At 35.5% G+C, this 25,011-nt stretch overlaps 1 protein-coding gene across 5 annotated transcripts in view; it reads left to right on the forward strand.

Moving 5' to 3' along the window:
* The window catches only part of ANKRD17 (ankyrin repeat domain 17), a 163,610-nt gene that overhangs the window by 83,088 nt on the left and 55,511 nt on the right, over positions 1-25,011 (forward strand). For 3 of the 5 annotated variants that reach the window (XM_044226144.1, XM_044226145.1, XM_044226146.1), the window contains exons 3-15: positions 3,688-3,844; positions 6,459-6,606; positions 6,838-6,985; positions 8,835-9,068; positions 11,696-11,790; positions 13,694-13,931; positions 16,278-16,469; positions 17,258-17,367; positions 19,110-19,197; positions 20,942-21,069; positions 21,326-21,469; positions 21,869-21,971; positions 23,430-24,182. In XM_044226144.1, coding sequence (XP_044082079.1) covers positions 3,688-3,844; positions 6,459-6,606; positions 6,838-6,985; positions 8,835-9,068; positions 11,696-11,790; positions 13,694-13,931; positions 16,278-16,469; positions 17,258-17,367; positions 19,110-19,197; positions 20,942-21,069; positions 21,326-21,469; positions 21,869-21,971; positions 23,430-24,182 — 2,538 coding nt within the window. The remainder of the gene's footprint in view (positions 1-3,687; positions 3,845-6,458; positions 6,607-6,837; positions 6,986-8,834; positions 9,069-11,695; positions 11,791-13,693; positions 13,932-16,277; positions 16,470-17,257; positions 17,368-19,109; positions 19,198-20,941; positions 21,070-21,325; positions 21,470-21,868; positions 21,972-23,429; positions 24,183-25,011) is intronic. The other 2 variants (XM_044226148.1, XM_044226149.1) reach the window with 1 other exon arrangement.

Genomic DNA, 25,011 nt, shown 5'->3' on the forward strand with positions numbered 1-25,011 from the left:
TTATATGTTATATGTCATAAGTTATGTACATTACATAATTACTTTCCTACTGCAGTTTAACAGTTTATTATAAACATAGTGGCATGACACAATACACTTAGTTTTTGTAAATAAGACATTTAGACACATAGTATGGCTAGATTCTCTTGCCTGGGGTCTCATGGGCTGAAATCAAAGTAACCCCTGAGTTGAGTTCTCATCTGTGGGTTATAGGAGAAAATATGCTTTCAGGTTTATTGTTGGTAGCAGAATTCAGTTCCTTGTAGTTACAGGTCTGAGATCCTGATTTTCTGTGCTGTGTCAGCGGGGACTGCTCTTACCTTCTCGAGGTTGCCTGCATTCCGTGGCGTGTGGCTCCCTCCATCTTCATGCCAGCACAGTAGAATCCTTCTAATGCTTTGAATCTCTTTTCTCCAGTTAGCCACAGAAATCTTTTGTTTTTTTCTAGGCTCATGTGGTAAGGTCAGGCACATCCAGATAATATTCCTGACTTCACGTCAACTGTACCATATAGCGTAACCTGATTATGGGGATAAAAGCTATCAAATTCCCAGTCCCATGGATTATGTAGAGTGAGTACAGCAGAGCTGGGTAAAATTGGTAACATTTTAGAATTCCTATTACACAGTGATTGGATAGAGACCCTTCCCTTTCTTTGAGAACTCTCCAGATCCAGATGTCAGTATCTTTAATTTTTTTTTTTCCTGGGGCTTTTCAATTTCTCAAGAGACACATTTACCAGTTTTTATCTGGTGAGTGATAAACCTGGCTACCTGTATTTTGGGAGCTTAGAGTGGGAGGGGTTGAGGATCTTACTGTTTTTCATGCATATATCACTTAATCCTTATTTCCCTTTAGTATATCCTCTCTTTCTCCTCTCTGTCTAATAACTACTAATCCTGGGCCTTTTTGGTTTGGTTTCTATAGAGAATAATCATCTGTCTGTGCAGTTTGGGAATGCAGTCTTCAAGTGTCTGACTACTTCTCTCAGGTGTTCAGCTAGTCTCTCTGTTTTCTGACCCAAGCCTCACCCTTGTTTCTGGTACCTACCATTTCTGAGCCCTCTTGGGCTGGTCACCTTGTTTCTCTTTGTTATCCCTGTTTCTGTTTGTTCTGTTAAGTCAGTTACATCTTCTCTAAACTTTGTCTTCATAAATAAGAATTAAGTTGAGTAAGTTCTAAGGGGAAAAAAAGGGAAAGGTAATTATCTTAAAATCTGAAATCTAGGTAATTTTTTAATGTACTGTCTTCTATCATTTATATAGCCTCTAATGTCTCACTAGGACATTTTTGGTCACAAATTACATGGTTTTGTTCAATTGATTAAATGTTAGACTTGGGAAAGAATAATCTGATCATCACGTATCTTTTCTGTTTTTGGTCTTCATTAAAACCTAATAACTGGATAAGACTAGTTAAAAAGGATCATCATAATCCAGAGTAACTAGAATTAATTAATTTTATATCACGGTTTATTCATTTTTAGGATTACCATATGTGTCTTAGGTTACTTACTAATTATCTTTACTAAAATAGTTACCATTACTTATGAAGATATGAGAAGCTTATAAAAATTTAATATGGAATATTTTATTTTTGATGTTCTTTCTTTTTAAGGCAGTGATTACTTTTTACTAATCCAGATATATCTTCTTACCTAGTTCTGTTGCTGTCATTGCCAAATAGTTGTTAAATGCTGATCTGGATTGGCTAAACAATTGGAGCTCATTCTTTCATGTGAAAATGTATCTGTGACCTTGGTTTCCATAGTGTTAGGATACTTAACTAACCACAGATATCTTATTGAATAAATACTGCTATAGCAGATTAAGACTGTGGTTGATTTTTAATATTAGTGACACAAATTAAAATCATTTTCATTAGACTGAGACTGTCTTTATTCTTTGCACATCTTGATTGTAACAGATACCAACTGACTGCTCTGAACATTTGTTGTATATAAAATCATAAAGGCTTTCTACCAGATGTATTTTTGGTTCCATAAGATACAGTATTTGATATCTTGGATTTTTCCAGAAAAAGAACCAAACAGCTGTAAACTTTTGTAAAGTTTAAACACAAACTTATATTATGTTATTAAACCCTTCCACTGTAAAAAGGAATTTGTACAGATATGTTTATTATTACCATTTGGGTGTGGGTTTTGTTTTTTTTTTTTTTTTTTTTTTTGGATTGATGTCTTAGTTAAGTAGTTTGTTTTAAAACCTGCGATAATAACCTCTTAATCTATAATGTGTATCTGAATTGCTTGGGGGATCTTTTTTAAAAATTCAGGTTTTGGATCAGAAAATCTTAGGGCCCGAGATTCTGCAGTTCTTTTTATTTTTTAAGATTTTGTTTATCTATCTATCTATTTATTTCTTTATTTATTTGAGAGAGAATGCATGTGTGCACAGGAGCAGAAGGAGGAGCAAGGTGTGTAGGAGCGAAGAATCTCAGGCAGACTCTGCTTCAAGAGTGGATCCCACATGGCACCCTGACGTGGGGCCCCAACATGGGTTTGAGGACTTGACCTAATGACCCTGAGATCATGACCCTGCGATCATGACCTGAGCCAAAACCAAGAGTCGGATGCTTAACCAACTGAGCACCCCCAAGATTCTGCAGTTCTAACAAGCTCCTAAATGATAGCGGTGTTTTTTGTCCATGTACCACCTACTGAGTAACAGGGATGTATAATATGCATTATTTTATCTTCAAGTTGCTGCAGAGGTTTTAATCCTGGCTATGCATTAGACTCTTCTTAGTGCTTTAAAAATATTTAGATGCCTAGGCCCCACCTCCTACTTACTGAATTACATCCTTAGATGTAAAAGAGCTTAGCATCTATATTTTTGAAAAGCTCCACTGATGGGCAGCACCACTGAGTTAGAATAATGAAAGTTAGAGATAAGTTTGCTTTGTAGTGATATACAGAAAAGCAATAAGATATATTTCATGCAGATAGTTATTAACCGGTTCTACTTACGAATTTTTATTCTTTAGCTGTTCTGGATGTTTTTTAGATGTTATTGAGAACATGTAATAAATTGTAGATGTAATTTGAAATGAATAGGTACTCATGTTATCTTTTATATGGCCTGTAATGTCTTATTTGACCATATTTGATCACGAGTGGAGTGGGCCACCTAAACAGTCTTAAACAAAAGTGGGCATCTACCAAAAATAATGGGGATAATTCTGGCTTCTGGCACTACTGGTCTCAATGAGTCAAAAATAACTTTTATCAGAACTACTTTCTGTTTCTCTACTCTGCCCTCCTTTATATTGACTTATTTTGGCTAGTCTGTCTGTCTGTAGGATCATGAAACTGGCCATAAGCTTATGACTCACATCTTAGCAATTCATTTACCTTTGAACATAGAGGTTCTTCCAAACCTATGACAAAACTCTGGGTGGGGACTCCTAGTTGTCCCAGCGTAGGCCAGAGACACATTTCTGGTACCAGAGAGTTATGGGGTCAGGCACTTCTAGACCACATGGGAGGAATAAGGTTATTACAGAATTGGAGAACAGTGATTTTCCAGAAGATTCCAAACGAACAGTATATACATGAAGTGTGACATTTAAAGATTGTTCATTAAGATAAATAGAATTAAGTAACTTGACTTTTGCTTTGTTTCTCCTTTTGGGTGTATCCATATTGGTGTGAAAATCATATAATAGGAATAGGAAAATTATCTACAGCTGATGGTAAAGCCTTTGCAGACCCTGAAGTGCTTCGGAGGTTGACATCATCTGTTAGTTGTGCGTTGGATGAAGCTGCTGCTGCACTTACCCGTATGAGAGCTGAAAGCACAGCGAATGCAGGGCAGTCGGACAAGTAAGTACATTTTCTCTGTGATCAGTATAAAAACGTTTTCTTAATAGCTAATGTTCGCTGAGCCTTTATTTTGTGCTTGGCATGGAGGTAACTACTCTATACGTAATATCTTGTTTTTACTCACAAAAAGCCTTAAGGCAGTGAATTTTGTTTTACTTTCCTTTTATTCTGAAAACCTGAAGAGAAGCGAATAATTTAATTGAGATCAAATAGTTGGCAAGTGGCAGACCTGGGACATCAGTGACTGCAAGTTAAGACCTTTTGACTCTTTAGATTTTGTTTTATTTTAATGTTTTGGTGACAAAGAAATAGATGCTTTCTTATTAGGTATGCCATTTTCTAGTTCATGTGTATAGTTACTATTTTAAAGAGCAAGGTTTGTTTTTTGTTGTTTGTTTTATGAACGTTCAAAAATGTCATAGATTTAGTTCCCATAATTTGAATGTGAGTCCCACATACTTAATGTTTGTATGCCCTACAATTCCTTTTACATAGTACTTTATAGTTAGTAAGGACTCAGTTTATATTTTGTGACTTTGCTTTTTTAAGTTTATCTGATAATCTTACACCATTTCATATAAAAAAAAACCAGTTATGGATAGTACCTGAAAAATGGGTATAAGCTCCAAGAAAGCAAATAGGAAATAATTATTAATATAAATTACCTTTTTTGCTTCCTCAGAGACTTGTTTTCCTCTAACTGAAATGAAGCCATGTTATTTATTTTAGCAGTTGCCTTTAAACTAAGTTCAGAAAATGGGAGTATTCTTTTATATATGGGTTTAGAGAATTTAAAAAATAGAATTTAAGGATTATCTTTTATATAATAGTGTTTTTGTGTGACATCTTTAAAGAGCATGAAAGAGAGGTTGTATAGTGTTAACAAGAATATGAATTTACTGTTTCTCTTGGCTCTGAGTTCATCTTCATTTGTCTAGATTTTTGTGTTTTTATTAATTTATTCTTCTTCTCATGGATTGACCCTCCTTCAGTTAACTTCAACTTCTGTTTCTTGATTAATGATCAGTCTTACTACCCTGTAGTATTACTGATACTCTTAAATGTGGTGCCTGCTGAGACTGGCAAGAAAGAAAGTTAAAAACGCCTTGAGGAGTATATTAAAGCTAGTTCAAACAGGAAATAGAATAGAAAAAGAAGTTACAGATTCTTTGGCATTGAATATACTAGAAGAATAGTAGAGCATGTTTGTGACAGTCATTTATTCAGCAAAACTTGAGAGAGATAGTGGAGTGCAGTGATGTTATATGTTAGATTTTATATTAGTTAAGTGTGGTGCCACGTGCGGATCTAACGGACCCTGTGCTCTTGAGTTCAGAATTCCAACTGTTGTTACAGTAGTTCTGGTAAGCTTGTTTTAAAGCTAGCACACACATAAGGAAATAGAATGCAAATCTAAATGGGATAGTAGTAGAGGAGTGTATGTATGTGCCTCAGGAAGAGAAAAAGAGTAAGAGCCCACTTGAAAGAGAGAAGAGGTATGTTCTTATAATGGTGTGTCTTGTGGGAAAGGTTTGTCTTAAATTTGTTTAAAGGTAATGGAGAACACTGGGTCTGGGGACTGTCAGTGTCCTAAAAAATGGGAAATTATAAGACAAGCATACTAAGTGCTATTCAAGACTGACTTTGGTAAGGAGATAATATAATTAAACAGTATGAGTAATATATAGCATGACACACAATGATAATAACTATGGGGAAAAATTGAGTGGGGAGGTGTTAGGGCAGTGTTTAGGTTGGAGAGCAGTGTATTTTTAAGAGAGTAGTGGGGAAAATCCACAATTAAAAGGTGGCTGTTTAGCAAACACCTGAAGTTGGTAAAAGGGTGAGCTGTGTCTGACAGAGAAGCTTTCTTGGCAGAGGGACAGCAAATATGTACATCTTGGAGTTGGAGCTTAAGTTAGCATTTTTTATGAAAGGCAGCTATAAAATACACGATGTGCATTTATAATAGCTATTTTATATATATTTAGCAATTTTATATATATTTAGCTATTTTATATATATTTATATATTCAATCAATGTGGCAAGAGTAAGAGTGAGAATAGTAGATGATGAAACCAGAGAGTTAAAAAGTAGGACTGTGGGACTTTATCACTGGAAAGATCTCATAGGTACTTGGCTTTTAGTGTGACTGAGATTAGAGGCCAAATGGAGGATTCTGGGCAGAGGAGTGACGTGATGATCTGCTTTCCTTTAAATAAGATCTCATTGACTGCCTCGTTGAGTCTGAAGGAAAACAAAGGTAACAGCAGGAAGGCTATGCAGGAGACTGTCATAATCTGGGCTAAACATGATGTTCTTGAGTCTGGGTGGTAGTAATAATAGAGATACGGAAAAGAGGTTACCCATGGATGCCTTTAGTACCAGAAGTGACGGGACGTTCAAGAGGGTGATGTAAGAATTGACTTATATTTGAAATGAAGAGAATATTAATAGTACTGGATTTACTGTTTTTCTTAGGATGGATTTTATCCAGTTGAGAGATTCTTTAGAAGTGTCCATAGTTGGAATTTTTAACCTCAAAAGCCAGTACGCTGTGTAATTTTTCATATTTTTATATTATCCTGATACTATAATGTTCTTCCCCAATAGCCGCAGTTTGGCAGAAGCCTGTTCAGAAGGAGATGTAAATGCTGTGCGAAAGTTACTCATTGAAGGGCGAAGTGTAAATGAGCACACTGAGGAAGGGGAGAGCCTCCTTTGTTTAGCTTGTTCTGCTGGATACTATGAGCTTGCACAGGTTCGTATGATAATAATCAAACGGGTTGTTTTTGTTTTTTAATCTGGCCTACTTATTAGGAATATAATAAAACTCAGCCATTAGGTTCATTTCAATAATAGTTTTGTTAGATACACTTTGTGGTTTTTGGCTCTTTTACTGTAAATGACTAGGTGGGTGTTAGTGGAAGTATGTCCCATATGTTATGAATATATCATTTTCTAATATCATTTAACCTTTTTCTTTCATAAGGTTTTGTTGGCAATGCATGCAAATGTGGAAGATAGGGGAATCAAAGGTGACATTACACCTTTAATGGCTGCTGCTAATGGAGGACATGTCAAAATTGTGAAGTTGCTGCTAGCTCATAAAGCCGATGTCAATGCACAGTCTTCAACAGGTTATGCATATTTCTTTTTCAGTTTCATTAAATAAGAAGACCCTTTGGTAATAATTATTGCACATGGCAGTCATCGCTTATAAAGCTCTGGCAGTTCTCTAACTACATTAAAGTGCTGCATATTTGCATAAGGCTATGCATTAGGTTTAACGTATAGAATATATTTTGAATAAAATTTTTCCTCTTTGGTGTGTGAGGATGATCACTTGGTCTTTTAAAGTTCTTTTAGATTAAATTAAATGCTTGCTCACTTAGAAGGACTACCCTCTTAGAAATGGGCTACAGTGCTCCAACCCAGATTTCCTATTTCTCAGGGGAGAATGGAAGGGAAGATAGGTAGAACAAGAGGGCTGTGGAATGAAAGGCAGGTCTGTCATTGTCTACTGATACTAAATTGTGGCCTATAGAACAACAAAGTATTATGAAAACATTGTGTCCCACAAGGGGGACATGATTTTAGTTTAAACTTTTATTTTTCTTAACTTTTATATTTTTTTTCAAACTTGGGCATAGGTGGGTTTATATGAAAGTTCTAAAATTTTATGAAAATATATTTTGTGCATCTTCATCATGTAAGATTTTAAAATTTGTTAAATATTTTATTTATTTTTAAAGATTTTATTTATTTTTAAAGATTTTATTTATTTATTTGAGAGAGAGTGAGAAGGAGCGGGGGGGGGGGCAGAGGGAGAAGGGCAGAGGGAAAGGGAGAAATAGACTCCCCACTGAGCAGGGCCCAATGTGAGGCTTGATCCCAGGACACCCCAGGATCACCTGATCTGACCTTAACCAACTGAGCCACCCAGATGCCCCACATTTGTTAAATATTTTAAATAATTTTTAGGAGCTTACAGTTTCTGGTTTGAAGGGGTTTTAGAAACCCTTATTTTACCCAGAATGTTAATTTTTTCCCCTTGTAATGTGAAAGATTTTTATCATCCAGAGGAACATTTTTGAAATTACTTTACCTTGATAGTTAGCTGGTGTTTGAAGTTGCAGTGAAAACAATTATATATGATTAAAGGGGCAGTATGATATATATCTACGTATGATGAATAATCACAAAAAATAAAGCATGTGAAACTTTTCTCTAAAGTTAGAATGAACATAACTTTTTTCCTCCTATGAAAAGTTTAAATTTTAGAATTGCTCAGTTCTTTTATAACTGTACAGTTATGGCAAGTGAATTTCTTTTCAACATATATTTGACACTGATATTAAATGGAAAAGAACTGGGAGTTGATTTCAGTAAGATAAAAGGCAATGGGAAAAGAATTATATGTATTATCTAAATGTATTAAGATTATAGTCTCCCCATCTGCCTGTGGCTCAGGTCATGATCCCAGCATCCTGGGATCTAGAGTCTGACATCTCATTGGGCTCCCAGCTCAGTGCAGAACCTGCTTCTCCCTCTTCCTCTGCCTGCTACTCTCCCTGCTTGTGCTCTCTCTCTTTGACAAATAAATAAAATCTTAAGAAAAAAAAATTACCATCTCCCATTTTAGTTTTCTTCTTGATGATAAATTAGGCTCTTTTTATTTTAGTATTTTATGTTAATATCTTTTTGCTTTTCCTTGAATGGGAAGAAATCAGAGAGGGAGACAAACCATGAGGGACTCTAGACTCCATGAGCCAAACTGAGGTTTATAGAAGGGAGGGGTGGAGGGATGGGGTAACCAGGTGGTGGGTATCAAGGAGGGCATGTGTGGTATAATGAGCACTGGGTGTTATACACAACTAGTGAATTGTTGAACACAACATGAAGAACTAATGATGTATTATATGCTGGCTAATTGAACATGATAATTAAAAATATAAAATATCTTTTTGTTTTTCTCTATTAAAATAGGCAATACAGCACTTACATATGCTTGTGCTGGAGGCTATGTAGATGTTGTAAAGGTGCTCTTGGAATCCGGTGCTAGTATTGAGGACCATAACGAAAATGGTCATACTCCGCTTATGGAAGCTGGAAGTGCTGGACATGTGGAAGTAGCCAGATTGCTGCTAGAAAATGGGGCTGGCATTAATACGCATTCCAATGAATTTAAAGAGAGTGCACTTACATTAGCTTGTTACAAAGGTACGGCATAAAACGTTTTTTTAAAATGAAGTTTTTAAATACATGATATGACTGTTACTTTACTTAATACAGTTTTTAAATTAAAAAGTTAATTAAGAGGTGGTAATAGAATATTATATGTAATTAACTTAAAAAAGTTTAAAATGTTTCAGAGTTTAATATGTAAAGTTTGAAATATAGACTTAATATTATAAATATATTGTCAGTGAAAAATGATTTTTAAATGGTTCAGTTGTTTTATCAGAAATGGTTAATTTTAATTATGCACTGTAATTTTTCATGGGTTTTGTGTCAGAATATTTTGTGTGGTTCACAAGAAAGAATCCTCTTGATTCCAGAAGTATTTAACCTGTAAGGTTAAAAGTAAATATAGTAAAAGTAGCTTCTATTAACAAGAAGGTGCTTAAGCTATTTCGCATGACACTAAGAAGGAGAAAAACTGAAGAGATAGGTGGAGATTTGAGAAATGAAAAGTGGTGTGAGGAGAGTTTGGATTCTAAAGAATAATGTTGGAATATCATCAACGCATTTAATAAAGTTAGAAGGAAGAGCTGGTTGAAATTGACAAAAACACCTACCTGTACGTACCTAACTGTACAAAAGGGGTATATGATATTTTAAATGATGTTAATCAACCTGAAAATATTGGTAATACCGAAAAATGCCGTCCTTTGCGAGGGCAAGACAATTGTCTGGAAAGTTGCTCATTCTTCAGCTAGTAAATGCTCTAGATTCTAGGTTCTAAAAAGATAACCTCAGAGCTACCACATGCTTCTCAGACTATCTTTTTGACAGATAAATGGCTATAAACCAAGGAACTTTTTTTAAAGGTAAATTTTATATCTGCATAGCCATTCAGTTCAGTGTTTTCATACCATCTGCTGCTGTCATGTTTATATAATAAAATAAGTGGTAAATTCTTGATCTTGAGGCATCAAGTAAAAACTCTTACAAGTTAAGGTACAGAATTTAAGCAGGCACTTACTCTCAATGGCTGAATCACTTCCCCCACCAAGTTTGTAAGGGAATACCTTCTTAAATTATACACCTAAGGCTTTGATCGCCACACCCTAGTTGTGGCTCTGGTGGTGTTTTGTTCCGTTCTATCTCATAGTGACCAAGGTTTTATGAGGTCCCCTGATAATTTCCTTTAAAAACATGGTTAGAATAACATAAATGACTAAAATTTAAGTTAAATGTGAAAATATGCTCTATCTAAACTGCTTTCGGTTGTCTGATGTTAACAGTCTCAGATTAAGGATGGGTAGGAAACACAGCTGAGGTCCCTTACTTCCCCAGTACTGTTTGGTAATTAGCAGAGGCTTATCTTCATTGGGAGGAGCGGAATTAAAGCTTTGGGACAGCCTCTCCAGGCAAGCTAATTGATTGGGTGGCTCTCTCCCCTTTTCACAAGTACTTTTGAACCTGGAACTGGCTGTATTTTACTGTTGGGTCCCAGCTGGCCAGAAGAGCTTTGAGATGGGGCTACATATAACTACTCTTCCCTCTCTCCTTTGCTTGTAGCCCCACCCTGCTTTCCAAGGGGCGTCTGAGGTTGGGGCTTGCAGGCTTTAATTAGAAGCTGGATATAGAACTGAGCTGGTGGAGAACATCTCTGCTACTTACAAGGATCCATGGACCCTCTCCCTTTCCTCTATTTCGGGTGAGGTCTTCTAGGATATAGATTGACAAGGAGGAGATGGGGAAGGGCTAGAACTCAGGCTGAGACTGAACTTGATGTGGATCTTTGGGAAGGGAAAAAGACTGAGAGGAAAGGGAGGTAGGTAGTTAGCAGAAACAAGATTTGGCAGATGTTACAGTTACTTATTGAAGTTCGTTTTTGATGTTTATGAGTTTACCGTCCACTGCTTCCCCTTAGTCCTAATTGATTGAGAATTGATTGCAATTCCTTCCAAATAAAGTTGGAAAAAAATTAGTCATTTTTCTGTTTCTTACATAGTGTCTGAAATCCTAAAAAACATCTTGTCTTTTTAACTACTACTAAGGTGTCTTTATTTGAACTGAAGCTTATGGTTTATTTGAAACTGCATCAATATAAATATATGAGTATTGTATATATGTATGTGCATGTATGTTTATATCTAAATAGGTGAATAAGTATAAACTAAATGAGGTGGTTTCAGATATATATATATATAGATATATATATACATATAATCCCGATTTATAAACAGATTATTCTTAAAAACTTTATGAGTTAGTAATTGAAACTTAAAATGCATTTCCTCTTAGAAATAACTTCAGTTGTTATTATCCCAGGCTACTAATTCATGAAAGTTAATTTGTTCGGTAGCATAAACAAATGTAACGTGCCCTAGCTCTTAAAAGGTGGTGGAGGGCATATTCTGGATTTTGGATTTTAATGGCATCTTTACTCACTTGCAGCAAGGATTGTAGTATTGGCAACAGAGTAAGGAGTAGAACTACAAGTATCACTTTATAATTTATGTGTTACAGTTGAGGGTGGTTTGCAGCTGACTTTAATATTATGCTTATAAATGTATTACTATAAGTTAAATATAAATTCTCAAAGTATTATAAATTTTTTCTTACATTTTTTGGAATAATAAAATATTTTAAAGTAATCTTACACATTTTTGGTTTAGGACATCTAGAGATGGTGCGATTTCTTTTGGAAGCAGGCGCAGATCAAGAGCATAAAACAGATGAAATGCACACTGCTCTAATGGAGGCTTGCATGGTAAGACTGGTGAAATACATACATGAAATATATCTATATATAGTTCATAGAGACAACGCTAGTGTGTGACGAGCATCTTTTCCTTGAGTTCAAAGATTTGTTTATCATAGATTTATTATTATAGAGCAGAACCTCAGCTATCTGAATTATCACTAGCATTCAGAGCCAGTTGTATAGTGTTAACTTCTTTCTAATAAAGGTCCTTTCTGGAGCTTTACAGCACTACTTTTATTTTCTCATTCTCGCATAACTATGCTGGTATTACACAGTTGGCACAAAAAGCAACTTTTTAATTTTTAATTTAAATTTTTAATTGCATTAGAAGTTAATTAGAGATAATACTAAGCAGAGCATGTTCATCAAACTGATAATTTAAATTTGAATGAAAAATGAAAATTTGGAAATTAGACTATTATTTGTGTAACATAATTCCCCCTCTGTGTATGGTCTTTTCTGAGCCCTTAATTTTCTTTTTAAGAACTTTGTTTTTAGGGTTTATACTTAGGAACAGGTAATAATAGTATTCTTACTTAAACTTCTGTATCTTAGTCTGTGATTTGTGGCACAGAAATGAATCAGAATGACATTATAGGCTGATTTTGAGAAAAATATGCCAAAGATAGAAAAAGGCCCCAAATTTAAGTTTCTTCTCTCAATGAAAGGATGTTAAATTTTAATTACTAATTTTAAAAAATACCAGATAGTTAATTAAGACTTGAATTAGCCATGCCAGTTTTTGCCTTAATAAATGATCCTTTGCAGAAACAGGAGTTTTCTTTGAGGGTCTTAAGTTCTCATCTGTTAAAATTAGGGTAATATCCTCCTCTTTGGTTGTTGTGAGCATTAAATAATGTCATGTATTTAAAACACATCAATAACATCCCCATGCTAAGGAACTTAAAACATCCTTGTGACAACCACTAGAGAACTATGTAGATTAAGAAATCAAAATGGAGCATTCTGTAGACCTAATCAGCATGTACTGCAAGTGTTATAAGTAGATGAAAGATACTGGTAGTGGCCAGACATTTTGAAGCTTGCCAAGAGATTGGGATTTTAAGGTGGATTTTAAAGGAAATACAGGAGTTAATGATGGAGGGAGAAAATTCTGAGCCCAAGGAACACAAAGTAACCATTGTAATAGGGCATTAAAGTTGTGCAGTGTGGCAAGTACAGAGGTAAAAATGGTTGTGACATGTTCAGAAGAAGATGAAATGTCTGTAAGGTAATATAGACAAGAAAAATCACATCAAAGGCGAAAAAGAAGAGAGCCTTGGAGTTGCCTATAGTTAGGAATGTTGTGGGAAAGGGAGACTAGCAAAAGAGACAGAAGATAGTAAGAGAGTATTCTTTTTTCCTTTAATTTTCACTGGCGTTTGAATGTTGAACAACAAAAGGGAAGTACTGTGTACAAATTTTGTTTCCTTTCCCCTAACACATAATCTAAATTCTCTGCCGTCTCCAAAAAGTATTGGATTTTTCTTTTTCTATCTAATCAGAAGTTTGCTTCTCCTTAAGGTTTCTACACAAATACTGTTTTCCCTTTCTAAGCTTTATCCATGTGGCATTTAAGTATATATTGTTCAGTGCTGGTGTTGTTTCATAGTAGTCTTTTGTTACATGTACTTAATGTCTTTTTTCTCCCAAAGGTTAATAAGCCTCTTGATTGAAGGGAGGTATTACTGTTCTACAAGTTTCATAGCCTCAATCTCTGTTTCATGGTCTATGCCACAGACATATAGATACTCATTTAATACTTGCTTTCTCAACAGTTAAATGTAGATTAATTCTTATTTGAATGGAGATTGGTAAACCTTCGTTGTATAGTAATTGAGAAGTGTTCACATTTTTAATGTTTCTTTTAATGGTGCTGATTTAATTTTTTTAATTGCATTGTAATTAGGATGGCCATGTTGAAGTAGCTAGGTTACTTCTTGACAGTGGTGCCCAAGTGAACATGCCTGCTGATTCATTTGAGTCACCATTGACTTTGGCTGCATGTGGTGGTCATGTGGAACTTGCGGCTTTACTCATTGAAAGAGGAGCTAGCCTGGAAGAGGTCAATGATGAAGGTTATACACCACTGATGGAAGCAGCTCGTGAAGGACATGAAGAAATGGTGGCATTACTTCTAGGCCAAGGTAACCATACCAGTGAAAACACTAAAGCACAAATATTTAAAATGTAAGGTTGCAATATTATAAAATTGGGTTTCTGTGTTTCATCTTTCTAGTAGATTTTTAATGAGATGTTGTCACAAAAATGAATGAAAAGGTATTTGCTTTGAAAATAGCTTCTGAACTGTGCAAAACAAAACCAGATAGACCTTTCAGATATCGTGCGCTTTGTGAGTAGAGACAGAATTGGGGATGAGTTAGGGTGGTAGATTATGTAGGGGCATATAAGAGATTTAGCATTTCTCAGAGTAATATATTGAGAGAATTCCTCTTGGAGATAAACACTTATTAGTAAATAACTTAAGGTATCTAGTGTTTCATGAAACAAAATGTGGGTAGTCCTCCCATAAGGACGGATGTGATGAGACGTGATGAGAATGCAAGAATGCATTTGTAAGAAGCTGTCAAGGAGTCAGCACACAGTGGACTTTATGCTTGGGAAAAGTGACACATTTATTTTGCATTATTAAGGAACCTTTTAGTTTAACAGACAAAAGGCTGATAGCCAAGAGGTATAAAGAACTTCTCAAACTCAACACCCCCCAAAACAATAATCAACTCAGAAGATGGGCAGAAGACATGAACAGACATTTCTCCAATGAAGACATACTAACAGACGCATACTAACAGACGGCTAACAGACGCATGAAAAAAATGTAATCACCATTAGCCATGAGGGGAATGCAAATCAAAACCACATTGAGATACCACCTTACACTAGTTAGAATGGGAAAATTTGACAAGGCAAGAAACAACAAGTGTTGGAGAAAGGGGAACCTCTTATACTATTGGTGGGAATGCAAGTTGCTACAGTCACTTTGGAGAACAATGTGGTATGGAGGGTCCTCAAAAAATTAAAAATGGAGCTACCCTCTGATCCAGCAAATGCACTACTGAGTATTTACCCAAAGATACAGATGTAGTAAAAAGAAGCAGCACATGTACCCCAATGTTCATAGCAGTAATGTCCACAGTAGCCAAACTGTGGAAAGAGCTGAGATGCCCTTCAACAGATGAATAGATAAAGAGGATGTGGTCCATACACACAAAGGAATATTACTCAGTGATCAAAAAGGTTTAATATCCAGCTTCTGCCTCCACATGGATGGGACTGGAGGAGATTATGCTAAGGGAAATAAGTCAGGCAGAGAAAGTAAATTTTCATACGGTTTTACTTATTTGTGGAACGTAAGGAATAGCATAGAGGACATTAAAAGGAAGGGAAAAATGAAGGGGTTGGGGGAATCGGAGTGGGAGATGAACCATGAAAGACGATGGACTCTGGGAAACAAATAGGGTTTTAGAAGGGAGGAGGGTAGGGGGAGGGGTGAGCCTGGTGATGGGTATTAAGGAGGGCATGGATTGCATGGGGCACTGGTGTTACATGCAAACAATGAGTCACGGAACACTACATAAAAAACTGGTGTACTATATGGTGACTAACATAACATATTAAAAAAAATTTTTTTTTTTTAAAGTAAGATAACTTCAGAAGTAATCTCCTATCTCTCTGTATATGTAGCCAAGTTTTATAATCTCTTTTAGCAGTAAAGTTTTTGTTTGGACAAATTTAAGAAGAGTGGCACATTTTTTAAAAACTGTATTGGCTAGAACTTTAAATGCAGAGGTTTTGTATTATACTTTTTACATTTGAATCACAGCTCCAGTGCTTGCCGATTTTGTAACTTCAGGCAAATTCCTAACCTTCTGTGCACTCTATGACAAACAACGTTCAAAAATCTTTATATAGAATATATATAAATGTTCCCAACAACCCTACAGATAACAAACTTAAATATAAGAAGTATTCTATGGTGAATGGTGGTAGTACTGATAATAATGTTGTTGTGGCCTTGGGCAAGTTAATGAACCTCAGTTTCCTTAGCTGTGAAATGGAGCCAATAAGAACATGTAAAATGCTTTCAAATATTACCTGGCAAACAGTAATAGTGTATTAATTGTTAGCTAACATCATCATCATCATCAACATCATTAATTTTGAATCTTTATAACAAGGGAGTGTCATTTATTTTTCTAAATAAGTCCTTTTATCACCCGGTTTTGTACCTTCTGGCTGAATAAATCTTCCTGAAGCTCTGTGCATCAGATATGGACTCGTGGGTATATTTTTAATAATTTTCTTTATTTGTAATTACCTCTTTGAGTAGGGGAGAAGCATTTTATTATTTAGGAAAATAAGCAGTAAAATAATTCACATGTTCATTTTTGAAGTATAGTTATTAGGAAACACGTTTTGCTTATTGAAACAAGTTAATGCCTTTCTTAAAATAATTAGAATTTTTGTTCTAGGAGCCAATATCAATGCACAGACAGAAGAAACTCAAGAAACTGCCTTGACTCTGGCTTGCTGTGGAGGCTTTCTGGAAGTGGCAGACTTTCTAATAAAGGCAGGAGCTGATATTGAACTAGGTTGTTCTACCCCTTTAATGGAAGCTGCTCAAGAAGGTCATTTGGAGTTAGTTAAATACTTATTAGCTGCAGGTAGGCATGTTTGCATTTGGGAGGAGTTTGTACATGATTTATTTAAATAAAAATGTTACAATGCAAATAGTTTTTTTCTTACACACTGAATGTGTATTTAAAATATGTTAAAAATGTGGTAAACTGTTTTGTGTATTCTGCATAATTTACCTTATGAAGTTTGAAGTATCTAGCTTTAATTTCAAGCAGTAATTACTTATGTTTTTCCTTGCTTTTATTTATTTATTTATTTATTTATTTTTTAAAGATTTTATTTATTTATTTGAGGGAGAATGAGTGAGAGAGAGGAGAAGGTCAGAGGGAGAAGCAGACTCCCCAGGGAGCTGGGAGCCCGATGCGGGACTCGATCCTGGAAGTCCGGGATCATGACCTGAGCCGAAGGCAGTCGTTCAACCAACTGAGCCACCCAGGCGCCCTGTTTTTTCTTGCTTTTAAAATGCTGATAATATTCTCTGTTTCTAGAAGTGGATAGGGCTATTTGAGGAGATGTGACTTATGTAGAAGAAATTTCTATGTCCCGGGGCACCTGGGTGGCTCAGTGGGTTAAGCCTCTGCCTTCAGCTCAGGTTGTGATCCCAGTGGGATCGAATCCTAGGATCGAGCTCCGCATCTGGCTCTCTGCTCAGTGGGGAGCCTGCTTCCTCCTCTCTCTACTGCCTGCCTCTCTGCTTACTTGAGATCTCTGTCTGTCAAATAAATAAAATCTTAAAAAAAAAAAAAATTCTATGTCCAGCATTATGTCTTACGGTTCTTTTATTAAGTCTCTGTATTGTTTAATACTACCACAGGAGCTAATGTTCATGCTACAACAGCAACAGGGGATACAGCATTAACGTATGCCTGTGAAAATGGTCACACTGATGTAGCAGATGTCCTACTTCAGGCAGGAGCAGATCTGGTAAGCTAGGTCACTTTTTAAATCCTAATACTTAAAACCAAGACAAGAAATTAATTTAAAACTCTAGGAGATTACAGACAAAAGTGTTTCTTCTAATTTTTTGTTGGCCTTTTTACCATTTTTTTCTCTTTGGGCATATTTTCTTTCCACACTGTTTGGGTTCTGTTATTATTCTTCCTGATAGCAGGGTTAGCCAATCTATTACTCCTTGTTCTCCATAATAAAAGGGAAATTTTAATCTTAATGTGTTAGTACAAATTAATTTTTTCTTAGGTACTTAGGTATTTTTGGAAGGTAAGTATTTAATAAGTAGTCTTTTCACTCAAATAATTTATAATTCTATAGAAAGGATGTAATACTGAAGTCATTGTATGATAGATTATAAAGAGATAAAGTACAGACAGTAGAGAAGCTCAGGAGAGGTCATGAAGTCATCTGAGAATACTGTATTTTGGGTTGGCTAAGGTTTAAAAAAGGTAGATAGGGCACTGTTTTGAGGAAAGAGATACTCCAATTGGAAGAAATAGTATGAGCACAGCCTGAGAGGTAGGGAAGCAAAAGCAAACATGTATGGGGATAATACTCTCCCAGTTTAGCTTGTGAGGGAGTAGAAGTGAGACATGGAAAGGTAGTTAAAACTTAAGTAACCATATTTTCATGGGGCTGAGATTAACAAGCAGATTTGTATTTCTGTAAAAGATCATAGTTTATGACAAAACTTCATACATGCGAGCAAGAAGAGACTCCATTGATCAGTTTTGTAAACTTTGTTTCATTTCTCTTTCCTCATTTATGGAAGGAAAGCGTGAAACTAGAAATGGGATTACTGTTGTGTCTTGCATGTGTTGGTACAGCTCTTGAAGCAGTTATGACACATGTTATACTCTTGTTAGTTGTGTGCATATTTCTTCTAAATTAGATTTTGAATTTATTCAGCTTAAGAACTCTATTTCCAGTGTTTACCACAGTAGTTGTGAAACATACAGCAATGTAACCTTGTTTATTAGTTCATTGCAATTCACATAACTTAGTGTGTGGCTTAAGAGAAAAAACAAGTTATTAATCAGATGTGAATGTGTATATATATATACACATATATATATAAATGCTTTATAAACTGTATTTTTTTTCTGCGACCTTTATATTCCAAGATCTGAAAATTTGTCTAATAGTGTTCTCAATTTCTCAGCAATCACAAGAATGCCGTAGATTCTCCATCCTTTTGAGACCCTGAAATCTCTAGTAACACCTTATAATTGGTGGTTTTCTGGATATTAGATCATTAACTCTGATGTTTTCAAATAAGGTAACATGGAGTTAATAGAAAGTCTGTAAAGAAGGAAATGATGTACTGCAGAAATTCCTATAGGTAGGATACAGACTAACAAAAGGAAGATCACTTGGAGTGGATAAGGAAAATGCTGATTATGCTGGAGAGGGCTGGGTTAGGCCATTTACTGTTCAAGTTACACAGCCCTTTGGTAGAGAAGGAAAAATTACCCAGATGGATTTAGATGAGGGCGTCAGAATCACATGAATATAACTTCAGTTCTTAAATTATATCTGTAGAACATGTTTCTAATTTGGGATTTTTAAAATTTAAAGATGTATTCCTTAATTTGTTTCAAAGCATGATATTTAATATATTGAGATTCAGAAATTAGTCCAGCTCTTTTCCTTTTAATATTCATGTAAAAGAACAACTATTCACTAGCAATTAAATTATGTTTTTTTTTTAATAGGAACATGAATCTGAAGGTGGAAGGACTCCTTTAATGAAAGCTGCAAGAGCTGGTCATGTTTGTACTGTTCAGTTCTTAATTAGTAAAGGTAGGTTTGTGTAGGTTTCCCCAAAGATGTCTATTCCCTTCCCTGGGTTATTTAGAGATTGAGAGGTAAAGGACGTTTTGAGGGTATCACTGGTGGAGGAATGCTACTGAGATTTTCTGAGTGGGTGGTTGATAAATATCCTGCAATGCATAGAACATTTCCAAACTAGGAAGAATTGTGATACTGACTGAATACCAGCCTTGTTGAGAAACACTTTTATAAAGAAAAATATCTCTATGTAAATCTTTGAGGGTTTGGATAACCCAAAATCTGTTCCGTTTATTTAATAATATATCTTGAAACCTGTATTTTTATGTTTATGCCACTGAGATACTTAAGGGCAGGTCACTGTTCTACTTTACATTTCCTTGGGCCTAAGTTTCCTTCTTTGTAAAATATAGAAATGGTCATAAATACAGCACAAAAATATTCAAAATTGAAATGTGAAAAAAATGCCAAAATGCATGGAGGATTTCGTCTATGGTCAGTAATTCCACTTTGAATATCAAAAACCATTTTAAATGACAAAAGTAGCATCTTATTACTTCCTTTAAGTTATTTGTTAGGTGTTCACTACATAAGCTCAACTTGAAACAGGTTTTTTTTTTTTTTTAATGATTCTTTTTTGAAGATTTTATTTATTTATTTGACAGACAGAGATCACAAGTAGGCAGAGAGAGAGGAGGAAGCAGGCTTCCTGCTGAGCAGAGAGCCTGATGTGGGGCTTAATCCCAGGACCCTGGGATCATGACCTGAGCTGAAGGCAGAGGCTTTAACCCACTGAACCACCCAGGCGCCCCAACTTGCAACAGTTTTTATGCAGATTTCCTCATTCCTAAGTACAGAAGATGAAAGATTTTGTTTGTTTCAACATTCATAAAAGAAAGGCTGTGCAAGCCATGTGTAATTAAAAAGACAACATATACTATTTCCTTCTTAGCATAAATACTGAAGAAATCTCAAGTTTGTAATTGTTTATAGGAAAAGAAAATAAAAAAGAAATAACCTTGGTCAAATTATTTTAGGCAATTTGAACACTTGTATGTTTATACCATAATATTCTCAAGAACGGAATTATTTACCTAATCACCATCCTCTCTCTTTGATAAATCTCTCTCTGGTTCCATTTTCTTCCTGCTGTTTTATTTCCATTTCCCACATTGCCAAGCACAATGCTTTAAGTCAGAGGTGAAGTCATATTGAGGGCATGGTGTACCCGTTTTCATTCTCAGATACTTCCCAGTGAAAGAAATCAATAGTATTATTATTTTATATTTGGTAGTAATATTACTTTCTATTCCTTGTTAATTGTCTATGTAGTTAACCCATAGAAGACAATGTGATTTATTTTTATTGCTTTTTAATCATTTTTTCTTTAATGGAAGAATTTAACATGGAGATAAACTTTTAGATTTTTCTTTTTCGAACAGTGGTTACATTAGAAGTAATGTATACATTTAGCCTTATCTTCTGCCAGTGCATACTGAAATGTTTATGGATGAAATCATGTCATGTTTGTCTGGGATTTGTTTTAGAGTAATTCGTGTTGGGAGAGGAGAATTGATAAGGGTTTATGTGAAATGGGATTGTGTCTTTATAATCACCGAAGCTGGGTAAGGAGCATGTGGATTTTCGTTATGTTATTCTCTCTACTCTTTATGATTTTGAAATTGACCGTAACTTAAGAAATAGTCTTAAGTCTACTAAGTCTACTAACGTGATTTTCATGTCTTGTCTGTTTTAGGAGCTAACGTGAATAGAACCACAGCTAATAATGACCACACTGTACTGTCCCTGGCTTGTGCAGGGGGTCATCTGGCAGTGGTGGAACTACTTTTGGCTCATGGGGCAGATCCTACTCATCGTTTAAAAGTATGTAATTCAAATGTTTCAGGTAGCGTTGTGAATTAATTCTTCCTCTTGAACATTAGAAGATATCAACTACCAGTTCTATTTATAATGGCATTTTAAGCATATTCATATTTTTCTGTTTTATTAGAGGGAAATGTTCTTTACCAAACCTAAGATTTGAATATGCCTGGGGCCTATTGGCTTTATCTTCCTAAATGGTTCTGGAAGTTAATTTATTTTTATAATATATTTTTTCTCCTTCCATATCCACTCTTAGGATGGCTCAACTATGTTGATAGAAGCAGCGAAAGGTGGCCATACAAGTGTTGTTTGCTATCTTTTGGACTATCCTAATAACTTGCTTTCAGCCCCTCCACCAGATGTCACTCAGTTAACCCCTCCATCCCACGATTTAAATAGGGTAAGATTCAAAACTATAGTATTTTATATCTTCTTATCCCTCTTTGGCTCATGGTTTCAATTTAAACTAGATTTGACTATTTTTTGTTATATGTAGTTCTCTTATAGCTATTTAATTTGAAATGGTTAAAGTTATAATCTGGTATAACATTCAGATTGTAGATGGATGTGATTTTGATTTGCTTTTTTACTATGGCCAGAATAGCCATTCCAATTCAAAGTCCATTAAACAAATGTTATGGAAAATAATTTGGTGCCAACATATTTTAAGTAAATATGTCAGTGTCTGAGATTAATACCATATTACAAATATTTTGAAGAAGTCTGTATAACTTACTCTTAATTTAAATTATGGAGTGCGTGGGAAAAGCCGAAACATAATCAGTTTCCTTTGTCTTAGGCTCCTCGTGTCCCAGTTCAAGCACTGCCCATGGTTGTCCCACCTCAGGAGCCCGACAAACCACCTGCGAATGTTGCCACTACTCTTCCCATCAGGAATAAAGGTCAGTTACACCTCTGAAGACTGTCTTTTACATGTCACCTGGGTAAAAATGATAAGATTACAAAAAAAACCTATCCATTTTTCCACAAAAATTGAATTTTACTAAGTTGACATAAAGATTTTTTTTTTTTTACTGATGAATAAGGCCTGTTACTGGGAGGGAAGATAGTTAATAGCATAATTTATGCTAGAGTTATCAGTATTATTAGGAGAAATTCAGATGCTCATCTTTGATGCAGTTCTGATTATCCACGATTCCTCTAATAACTGGTCATTTCTATTCATGTTAAAATATTAGGGCTGGGTATAGTTGGATGACATTTTTATAAATTACTTAAATTTCTGTAGTGATATAAGGCTTAACAATTTAGATCAAAATTAAAATATATTTTAGAATAACTGGTTTGATATAGATTTTATATCTGGGCTACCTTTTCTTAACCAATAATTAAAAGTTACTTCAGATAAGCTTGTTTGTTTCTCTAGAATTCTGAGGTCCATATTTGACTTGTGGATGTTACACCATGCATGTTCTTAAGTTATGTCCCAAAACATAACAGCTACCAGTTTGAATCAGTTTTTCTTTTTAAAAAGTTTCACCTGAAGAACCAATGCAGTTATAATTTTTTGGTTTTTGGCTACCTATATTATTTTACCAACAAGAATACTAAGTATTTCCACCAGCTCTTTACAGTCACTACTACCAATCTAGAGCCTTGGCATCTTTTTCAGTTAGTGTAGCAAACAGCTGATTGCTACACCCATAGCCAGATCTGTTTATTCACCTGGCTGTCAGAAGATACAGTGGATGGCGTAGTCCAGCATCTTTTCTTCCAGGGAAACTGAATCCCAGTTCTCTACTGGCCAGGTAGCTGTGTGAATATGTGAATTTATATCTTGCCTTTATCAGTCTTGAAGATGGTAGGCCCCGAACAAAGACAAATTTTAGCTGGATTTAATTTCCTGGTACTTCTCAGTGGTTTGGGTACTCTGTGTGTATGTGTGTGTGTTTAAAAGGCATAGACTATCAAATGTGGAAAAACCTTAACTTAGAGGTCTAAGTTTTCCCTACATCTTAATAATCTAGCATTATTTTTCTGTTCTTATGATAAGTTTTACATCTTTATGACCAGATGAAGTGTCTACACATAGCCTTAGATTTTACTTTAATTGTACCACTTCGATATCACAGACCTGCATCCCTCTATTGTCTAATTTTAGCCATGTAATATTTTTAAAATTAACTTCCCAAAGATTACGCTATGCACATAAAATACATACATTCTATATTTATGATAAAAGAAGGTGGATTTGTTTTAAAACTCCTTAACAGTACATTTTCACCTTCTATGGATATGATAACTTGGTGCATAACTGTTGGCACTAAACCTCCCAACAGTAACTCTGTAATGAGGATGCCATTCACGTGCACTTCTGAGGGGGTTTCTTTTTCACACAGCTGCTTCTAAACAAAAGTCCAGCAGCCATTTGCCAGCAAACAGCCAGGATGTACAGGGTTACATCACCAATCAGTCTCCAGAGAGCATTGTAGAAGAGGCTCAGGGAAAGTTAACAGAACTGGAACAGAGGATAAAAGAAGCCATAGAAAAGAATGCACAGCTGCAGTCCTTGGAACTGGCTCACGCTGACCAACTTACCAAGGAGAAGATCGAGGAGCTGAACAAAACAAGGGAGGAACAAATCCAGAAGAAGCAAAAGATTTTGGAGGAACTACAGAAAGTAGAGCGAGAATTACAACTGAAAACTCAGCAGCAACTAAAAAAGCAGTATCTAGAGGTTAAAGCTCAAAGAATTCAACTTCAGCAGCAGCAGCAACAGTCTTGCCAACATCTGGGACTACTAACTCCTGTTGGGGTTGGAGAACAGCTTTCCGAGGGAGACTATGCACGGTTACAGCAAGTGGATCCTGTTTTGCTTAAAGATGAACCCCAGCAGACTGCTGCTCAGATGGGTTTTGCACCAATCCAGCCTCTGGCCATGCCTCAAGCTTTGCCTCTGGCGGCAGGTCCCTTGCCTCCAGGGTCCATCGCAAATCTTACAGAACTGCAAGGAGTGATAGTTGGACAGCCAGTACTGGGCCAAGCGCAGTTGGCAGGGCTGGGGCAAGGAATTCTGACAGAAACACAACAAGGGTTAATGGTAGCCAGCCCTGCTCAGACCCTCAATGACACGCTGGATGACATCATGGCAGGTGGGTTTATATTGTTATGAGCAGGTATCAAATATGATTTGCTTAAGGCGAGTAAGAGTGTGCCAGAATTTTTTGCCATTACCCAACTTGAGAACTATTTTTGGACTCTTGACCCATGTATATCCTTAGAAATACTAGTTCAATCTCAGAAGTTCTCAGACGGATACAGGTCGAATTAAAGATTATTAGCTCATGCAATACGAATGACTGAAACTTTTTGGCTTAACTGGGTAGGCTGGGAATCTAGGTTTTTTTCAGTAGTGGGATTGATGTTTGAGTTTTTGTTTTCATTTTTATTTTTTCTCTTTAAGTTCAGAACATTAAGATTGAATTTTGGCTTTTGTGCTTCTGTATTCACACCAATAAACTGGAAAATTGATAGAAGTTGAAGTGCAAAACTAGTAGCACACATCAGGAGGCTTATTTGTGAACAGAAATACGTTGTTATATCCTAATGGATCAGACTTCAAACCTGATGGATATTAAAAAAAAAAAAAATTTAAACACCTTTACAACAATAATAAAGTACCATACCAAATAGGGTTTGTTTATACTGTATGTCAGTGGTTTTATCCCCTGTGAATGTTAATGTGTAGTCTCTTTCTAATTGTATTACAGGAAGATGTTATCCCCGGACAGTATCATAGATGATTTATCTTTAAATGTGTAGCTAAAGAAAATTTATTCCATTATAATTAGATTCATTGGCAAGAGGAAATATTTTAGAAGGTTGTTTTAATGATTCTGATTTTTGGTACTTTTCAGGAGTTCTGTAACAAAGTAGTAAAATGAGATTTTGTAGGGTTATAAACCATAAGAATACTATATT

The sequence above is a fragment of the Neovison vison genome, chromosome 11 (assembly GCF_020171115.1).
Source record: "Neovison vison isolate M4711 chromosome 11, ASM_NN_V1, whole genome shotgun sequence".
Lineage (NCBI taxonomy): Eukaryota > Metazoa > Chordata > Mammalia > Carnivora > Mustelidae > Neogale > Neogale vison.